Source organism: Jaculus jaculus, chromosome 3 (genome assembly GCF_020740685.1).
Source record: "Jaculus jaculus isolate mJacJac1 chromosome 3, mJacJac1.mat.Y.cur, whole genome shotgun sequence".
In the NCBI taxonomy this organism is placed as follows: Eukaryota; Metazoa; Chordata; class Mammalia; order Rodentia; family Dipodidae; genus Jaculus; species Jaculus jaculus.
The window spans coordinates 154,372,327-154,380,819 of record NC_059104.1 but is presented as its reverse complement, the minus strand read 5'-3'; the positions used below and the strand labels follow the sequence as shown (position 1 = coordinate 154,380,819).

At 39.4% G+C, this 8,493-nt stretch overlaps 1 protein-coding gene across 1 annotated transcript; it reads right to left on the bottom strand.

Moving 5' to 3' along the window:
* Positions 1-765: 765 nt before the first annotated feature.
* LOC101598081 (olfactory receptor 5V1-like) lies at positions 766-5,469 on the bottom strand. The gene is made up of 3 exons (XM_004658110.2): positions 5,320-5,469; positions 4,197-4,268; positions 766-1,736 (listed from the first exon to the last, which is right to left on the bottom strand). The coding sequence occupies exon 3, from the start codon at positions 1,711-1,713 to the stop codon at positions 766-768; it is 948 nt and encodes a 315-aa protein (XP_004658167.2). The 5' UTR covers positions 1,714-1,736; positions 4,197-4,268; positions 5,320-5,469.
* Positions 5,470-8,493: the final 3,024 nt, after the last annotated feature.

Below are 8,493 nucleotides of genomic sequence, written 5' to 3'. Positions count from 1 at the left end.
CCCCAGGGAAGAACCTACTATTGCTGTATTGCTAAATGAGTTTGTTAGCAAACTATCTCTTTACCATGTACATACAGAACAGTTCTGTCCTCAGCCTCAATCATAATAGCTTTTTATTGGCAGTAAGAGGCAGTCAATGAAGAAAATGATAACTGCGTAAGTGCTAAAACTCAGTGACAGATGAGTTCCAAACCTTAAACAGGACACACATCAAGGAATGTTGTTGAAGGTGAGACATAAGAATGTAAGAATGAGAGGATGGGGAGAATCAATGTAGAACTCCAGTATCTACACATGGAAAATGTACTTCATTCATTAACTCAAATGAGATGTGGATACCTGCACAAGACTTACACATGAAGGGGCCAATCAATATTCTGTTATGGAAAGGAGAGGCCTCAGATAACAGCCTAATGACAATAATATGGAGGTACATGGATATACATTAAAATTAAATAAAGGTACGGATCATTCAAATATGTTTCTGTTTAAGAATGCTTATGGATACAAATATAAGTAAGAAAGCAATAGATGCAAAATTACTTAGAATAGATCACAAAATTTGTTCAATCTCAAAGATGCTTAATTTGGGGACATGAATTTTAATTTCCAGTGCATATGCAGACAGACATAGCTATAATGAAAATTACATTCATGTATGTAATCAGTTCACATATGTGCATACGTTTTTAAGCTACATGATAAGAGAAATTGTGTTTCTATGCATTCATTCTTATAAAAGCATTGAGCAATTCTATTTCAGCATTATGCTTTATGTAAACATATTCCACCACACAAAACCTTTCTCAGTGCTCCTTTGACCTCTGTGTTCCTCAGACTGTAGATCATGGGATTTAACATGGGGGTAATAACCCCATAGAGCATAGAGATCAGCCTATCTCTAGCAGGAGAATGTTGAGTGGAAGATGGACGCATGTAGGTAAATATGGTTGTGCCATAAAACAAGCAGACCACAAGAAGATGGGAAGCACACGTGGAGAAGGCTTTGCGCTTCCCTTCCACTGACTGGATCTTCAGGATGGTGGAGATGATGTACACATACGAGATCAAGGTGGTCAGGAAGGCACTGACTCCCAAGATCCCTCCTACCACTAAAACCAGCACTTCTGCCATGTAGGTGGAAGAGCATGACAGGGCCACCACTGGTGGGATGTCACAGTAGTACTGGTTAACTCGGTTGGACTTGCAGAAAGACAGACTGAAGGTGGACACTGTGTGGAGGAGTGAATTGAGGAACCCAGCTGCCCAGGTCCCAGATATCAGCTGCCCACAGCGAACCTTGGTCATGATGAGGGAGTAACGCAGAGGGAAGCAGATAGCCACATACCTGTCATAGGCCATTACAGCCAGCAGGAAAACTTCAGTTCCAGCTAGGGCCACGAGGAAAAAAAGCTGCAAGGCACACCCAACCAAAGAAATGCTGTTCTCCTCAGTCAAGAGATTCTGGAGCATCTTGGGGACAGTAGCTGATGGACAGAAGATGTCCAGGAGGGACAGATTTGCCAAAAAGTAATACATGGGAGTTTGAAGCTTTTTCTCTGCCCCAATGGCCAAGAGGATGGCCCCATTTCCCAGCACAGTGATCTGGTAGATGATGGCGAAGGCCACAAAGAGAGGGTAGCGCACCTCAGGGAGGTCAGAGAGTCCTATGAGGATGAACTGAGTCACTGTGGTAAGATTGTAGGCGTCCATCTCCTCTCTCCACAGGTGCCTTTCTGGGAAGAAATGAACCAACAAACAGGTTAGGGGTTAGACCACGGAGCCTGGAGACAAGAAACTCAGGAAGGACTGTCAGGATGGGGCTGATGAATCACATTATTCTTTCCTTAATAATGGATTTCACTTATTCAAAATTCTGTTTAATTCTGGCATGGTGGCGCACACCTTTAATCCCAGCACTTGGGAGAAAGAGGTAGGATGATCACTGTGAGTTCAAGACCACCCTGAAACTACATAGTGAATTGCAGGTCAGCCTGGGCTAGAGTGAGACCTCACCTGATAAAACAAAACAAAACAAAAAAATCTGTTTAAAGCCTGTCTGCTCTAATACTATTTCTTAAAGTACTCATCTTCAGTTACTTACTTGGAGGAAATGCTCTGAGTGATTCAGGAGACGTTGAAAATTCATCTCCTTTATCATCCTTGATGACCGTTTAATATTATTTAGCATTTTACAATTCAGTGATTCAATGAGATGTATATATACATATCTATATATATATAGTATTATATAAGAAAATATTATATGTATACATATTCCTTGATACATAAATCTTAACTAATACTAGAAATTAGCAGACACATGGGAAATAACACATCAATGAAAGAGTGAAAAAATATATGAATGATATGTTACCTTCTCAACCAAGTATCTCCTTGGAAGGGATCAATATAGAAATGTTCTTATAACTTTAAATCCATATCTTTTGTATATGTATATTAGCATTTATATTAATGGCTTTCATAATCCCAATGTTAGCAGACTGTTTGGAACAGAAACTAACTGAAGGCCAGCTGATAATCACCTTTTGTATTTCTTGTCCTTGTGAAAATTATTTTATTTTTAATTATTTGTTTATTTTTATTTATTTATTTGACAGCTACAGACAGAGAGAGAAAGAGGCAAATGGATATAAAGAGAATGGGTTCACCAGGGCATGCAGGCACTGCAAATAAACTCCAGATGCATGAGCCACCTTATGCATCTGGCTTACATGGGTCCTGGGGAGTCAAGCCTGGATCCAGGGTCCTTAGGCTTCACAGGCAAGCCCTAAACCACTAAGCCATCTCTCTAGCCCCTTATTTTATTTTTTAATATCACATATCACAACATTCATAATTGAAACCTGGTTAGAAAAATAAGAGTACTGATGTAGCTTAGTAATAAAGTACTTGCCTAGAATGCACAAAGTCCTGGGTTCTAATGACTCAAAAGAGAGTGAGCTGGAACAAATAAAAAAAAAAGTGACATCCTATGTCCCTCTCCAATTTATTTTACCTGGTAAAAATAATGAATATTTATTTGGTCAGTGAAAATTTATAGAATAAACAATTCAATTATTCAAGATAATTTCATCACAAATGGTAAAAACTTATTTCCTAACTCCTTTTCAATCCATATGAGATGTAAATAAATATTTATAAAAGTATCAGAAATATTGGGATAATATCATATGCCTATAATCCTAGAGTTTATGAGGCAAAGGTGAGAGTTGTGAGTTTGAGATCAGCTTGGGCTATCAAAAAACACCTGTTTCAGATGAGAAAAAATGGGAGAGCCCCTGGACATTGTTATTTTTCTTTCCTCAAGCAACATCAGGTTTGAAACATAGTTTACAGAAAATAAACTTTTTTGCCAATCTCCTCAAATCATAAAATACATGAAAGAAAATTATTATAATAATCACAAAATATTTTATGGCATTATATAGTTGATGAAGAATGATTAAGTATATGAGAATCATTCAAACAAAAATATGTCACATCAATTTTTATCATCTTAAGTTCTCAAATGTTCACAGTCCTACACATTATATTTGTGTATATTTGTTTATATTAATCTTTTAAAAATAGAACCCAGATATAAATAAGATACTTAGAAAAATATTAACTTCTACAATAAGTATTCATTTTTATTTTTACTCACACAAATTTGACTCTTTAAGGACTCTATGAAATATATCAATATCATTTAGATTAATAAACATACCTTGTTAGTCCTCAGGTTATATAATCAATATATACCTATGAAAATTATACATTTTTTCTTAAATTTTGCACTTGATTATTTAAATGTGTTCAATTAAACTTATAGTCTTGATATGTAGAGTACATAACTGCTTAATGTGGAGAAGTCACTTATTTTAGTATTATCTTCTTTCTACTGCAAACACAGTAACATATTAAGCATTCTTGATGTAATCAAAAAAATAAGAATGCCATTATGTAACAATATATTGCCAAGGAAAAGATTCTATAACCTTCCTAACATAGGGTTCAGTAGTTTCTAGACTACAGATTCTAAAATACAAAATGCAAAGTTCTCTGTCTTTTTGTGTGACTATTTGGTGATTTTATAAACACATACATGGGAATTAGCATGCAGGCTGTGTGATTAGCATTATCTGTCTGCTGGAAATTACCCAGTATTCATTTTCTCATTATTTCTAACTTACCGTCTGGCACATGCTCAATGCCAAGTTTACTATATAGGAAGCTTTTCTTGTCTGAAAGTATCCAAGTTTCTGCTGTATAGAGACAAATAATTATAACTAATTAAGCAAAAATGTAATATAAAAGATTAAATCTTAGCATTTTTAAGCTGCATTTTCTTTGCTATACAAATATCAGAGAGAAATTACATTAAAACTTTGTTTAAAAGTAGTTCATATTACCAATAAATAACTCAGCAAGACAAAGCAGAGCATCCTGCCAACAAATTACATCAGTCAAATAAAGCAAAATCATCACTTACACCTTGGACTCACACTAGGGTTTATATTGTTTCACTTTCCCCTCAGGAAAGCATGATAATAAGAACTCTAGAGAGAATGTCCAAATTACACAGTGACACACAGCTAATCGATTTCATGTAAGTTTTAAAATAACTCTTAGTTACATGAAGAACTTTTGTGTTGGGGGCGGGGGTCAATGTAGGGTTTCACTCTAGGCCAGGCTGACCTGATATTCACTATGTAGTTTCAGGATGGCCTTAAACTCAGGTGATCCTCTTACCTCTGCCTCCCAAGGGCTAGGATTAAAGTTGTGCACCACCATGCCCAGCTGATGAATACCATTTTTTGTTTCTTTATTTTTTAATTTTTATTTATTTATTTATTTGAGAGCGGCAGACACAGAGAGAAAGACATATAGAGGGAGAGAGAGAGAATGGGCGCGCCAGAGCTTCCAGCCTCTGCAAACGAACTCCAGACGCGTGCACCCCCTTGTGCATCTGGCTAACGTGGGACCTGGGGAACCGAGCCTCGAACCGGGGTCCTTAGGCTTCACAGGCAAGCGCTTAACCACTAAGCCATCTCTCCAGCCCCCATTCTTTGTTTCTTATAATGACCTAACGTAAAACAGGAGGTTTGTATAAATGTTGTAGCTACACAACAGCAAGGTAATTTTTACGACTAAGCAAGGTTTTTGTGACTATAGCAATCATTCCTTCAAAATATTATTATACCAACCCATTTTTATAAATAATTCTTTTGTATGTTTGGACACTATATTAGTTCACTTTCCTGTAGCTGTGACCAAATATCTGACATAAAGCAACCTAAGGAAGAAAGGACTTACTTCTTCCGTGAGATCAAAGTTACAGTCCATCACAGCAGGGAAGCCCAGCACCAGGAGCTTGAAGCAGTTGGTCGTTCAGTCGGCAGTGAGGATGTATGAACACTGGAGTTTAGCTTGTTTTCTCTATTTTATTCAGTCCAGAGCCAGCACATGGACCAATATAGCTCAGGTAGAACTTCCCACTTCAATTAAATTTATCCAAAGTCATCCCTCACAGGCATCCAGAGGCCATTTTCTAGGTGGTTTGAAGTCGTATCAAGGTGACAATCAAAAGAAGCCATCACAGGCTTATTATTGTGGTGACACATGCCTTTACTCCCAGCACTCTGGATGCAGAGGTAGAAGGATCACCATGTGTTCAAGGCCACCCTGAGACTACCTGGGGAATTTCAGGTCAGCCTGGGCTAGAGCAAGAGCCTACCTAGAAAAGAAGCAAAGAAAAGTAAAATAAAATAAACCATCACAAACACAAACTTTACCACAATTTTAAAGCTTTTACTGAACATTTTTATATGTGTTTGTAATATATTTTGATCACAATCTCTTTGCATGTCTTCAGGATGGCTGAGCAATTTAAGGCACAGCATGAAGTTTCCAATCTCCCATGGAAGCGTGAATTCAAATTCCACTCTCCTAATCCCAATTCATTACTTTCTTTTGTACCCCTTCACCCATACCCCTTCCACTGAACCCCTTCGTCTTTAGTACTACTCTGCTTCTATTTTGTTGTTTTCTCTTTTCTTTCCCTCCTCCATCACACATAACAGAATATTGGTGGGCCCAATATTATGCAGGTCTTGTGCAGGTAATGATACATTCTGTGATTCCATGGATACCACTTCGTGTCCAGGAGATAGCATTCCAAAACACTCCTCCTCATCCGGTGGTGCTTGCATTCTTTCAACTCCCTCTTCCACAGCGTCCTCTGAGCCTAGAAGGGGTGGATGTAGATGTCACATTTAGCACTGTGCACTCAGCACTGTCTTACTCTGAGCACGTTGATGAATTTTGAGTCCTCCCCCCCCCCCCAGTAGTCAAGCATCTTTCAAAAGAAGCTTCTATGATCAAAGATGAGAGAAAAAGAGAGAGAAACTTATCTGTGACATAAACATAATGTTTGTAGTTAAATTGATGGGCATACCATACCCCATTTAGCTAAAAAACAGCACTAGATTCCACTTAGGGCCTATGATTTCTCAGCCAATGGCTTGTGATTTGGTACTCAGTACCGTGCATGAATTTCCTCCCATAAAGCAGGCCTCAGATCCAACCAGAGAGCATTTTGTTACCTCCATAACAGTTGTGCCAATTTTAAACCAATGGGTACAACTTGCCTAGCTGGTCAGCTGTATAACTCACAAGGTCCACTGCTGGTTAAGGCTGTCAATAACTTTTTCCCAAGCTAAAAGCTGCATAGCACTTTCTAACACTATGATAGCTTGTCAGCAGTGAGGAGCTTTCAGCTCAGTTCCAGCTTGATTTCTCAGTGTCCTGCAACAAATGCATAACTTTACTATAATTTTTATACATTACCACATGTTGCAGTCAGGCTTGCATTGCTAGCAGAAATTACCTGGCCAAAAGCAGCTTTTGGGGGGAAAAAAGTGTTTATTTTGGTTTACAGACTCAAGGGGAAGCTCCATGATGGCAGAGGAAAACAATGACATGAACAGAGGGTGGACATCACTTCCTGGCCAACATCAGGTGGACAACAGGAAGACGAGAGTGTGACAAACACTGGCAAAGAGAAACTGGCTATAATACCCAGAAGTCCACCCCCAACAACACAGTACCTCCAGGAGGTAATAGCTCCCAAATCGCCATCAGCTGAGAACCTAGCATTCAGAACACCTAAGTTTATGGGGGATACCTGAATCAAACCACCACATTCTGCCATGGTCCCCATAAACTGACAACCATTCATGATATAAAATGTAATGTTTTCAGTCTGACTTTAAAAGTCATCATAGTTTTTTATCAATCCTAATGATTTTTGAGTATCCCCATAATCCAAGGTCTTTTAACTGAGTCATAATACCAAAAAATCCCCCCAAAAACCATAATGGGACAGAATAAACAGTCACACTACAAAAGGTGTCATTGGGTATACCAAAGAAATATTCGACCCATACAGTATTTAAAACAACCAGGGAAAACATCAAACTCTGTAGCTCCTAGTCTAACAACTCTAGTCAGTGACAAATCTCCAAGTTCTGTAACTGTAGCCAGAAACATATCTCTGGAGTTCCAATCCTGCCCCTCTAGCTAGGCTACTCACAGTCCTGGAAAACTTCAACTGGGCCAGCAGCTCCCCTTGGCAGCCATCTGGTAGTCCCAGAATCTCCACTGAGTCTCCACAGCAATCTGTGGTTCATCCTCATAGCTCCATTGAGTCTCCATGCAGGCATCCAGCAAATCTGCTTCACACTGCCCATGGCCATTTCCAAGCCACAAGACCATGTTGCAAACTCAATGACCATCTCTTTCCTGCATTTCTTGTACTCTGCAATACCAGGTAGGGTGCCACTTTGTTAACCCAAGGGGGAATAAAGCAGACTTTGAAGAACAGGACATTCCTTGAGCATTCAGACCCTTTCAAAAAGAGTCTACATTTTTCCTGCTGCCCCAATGCAGTTCGGCTGGCCTAATCTCAAAGGTTGTAATCTCTCATATAATTGCAGCTGAAGGAGCAGAAGTTTCAGCCCAAAGATTTTACTTCTGAGCCATATCCCTCTGCTCACACCAGTCCATTTCTATACAAAACTACTCTGCACAAGTTCTCAGGACAGGGGCATAGCAGCAAGCCTCTCACACAAACTGCTTCCAGCCCAGTCCAAGCAAAGCTCTTTCTCATCCTGATAAACCATACCTCATCAATAACTAACTGCATTCAGGTCTTTCAGTTCTGATCAGAATAGTCCATCAAGCTATACTTACAGCACTGCAAGGTGTCTCTTAGGCCAAGGTTCCAAATCCTTTATTAATCCTCTTAAAAAAAATCAGCTCCAGGGCTGGAGAGATGGCTTAGCAGTTAAGTGCTTGCCTGTGAAGCCTAAGGACCCCAGTTGGAGGCTCGGTTCCCCAGGTCCCACGTTAGCCAGATGCACAAGGGGGCGCACGCGTCTGGAGTTCGTTTGCAGAGGCTGGAAGCCCTGGCGCGCCCATTTTCTCTCC

Excerpts from the sequence above, each read along its gene's own strand:
- LOC101598081 (XM_004658110.2), bottom strand. The coding sequence starts at position 1,713 with ATGGACGCCTACAATCTTACCACAGTGACTCAGTTCATCCTCATAGGA.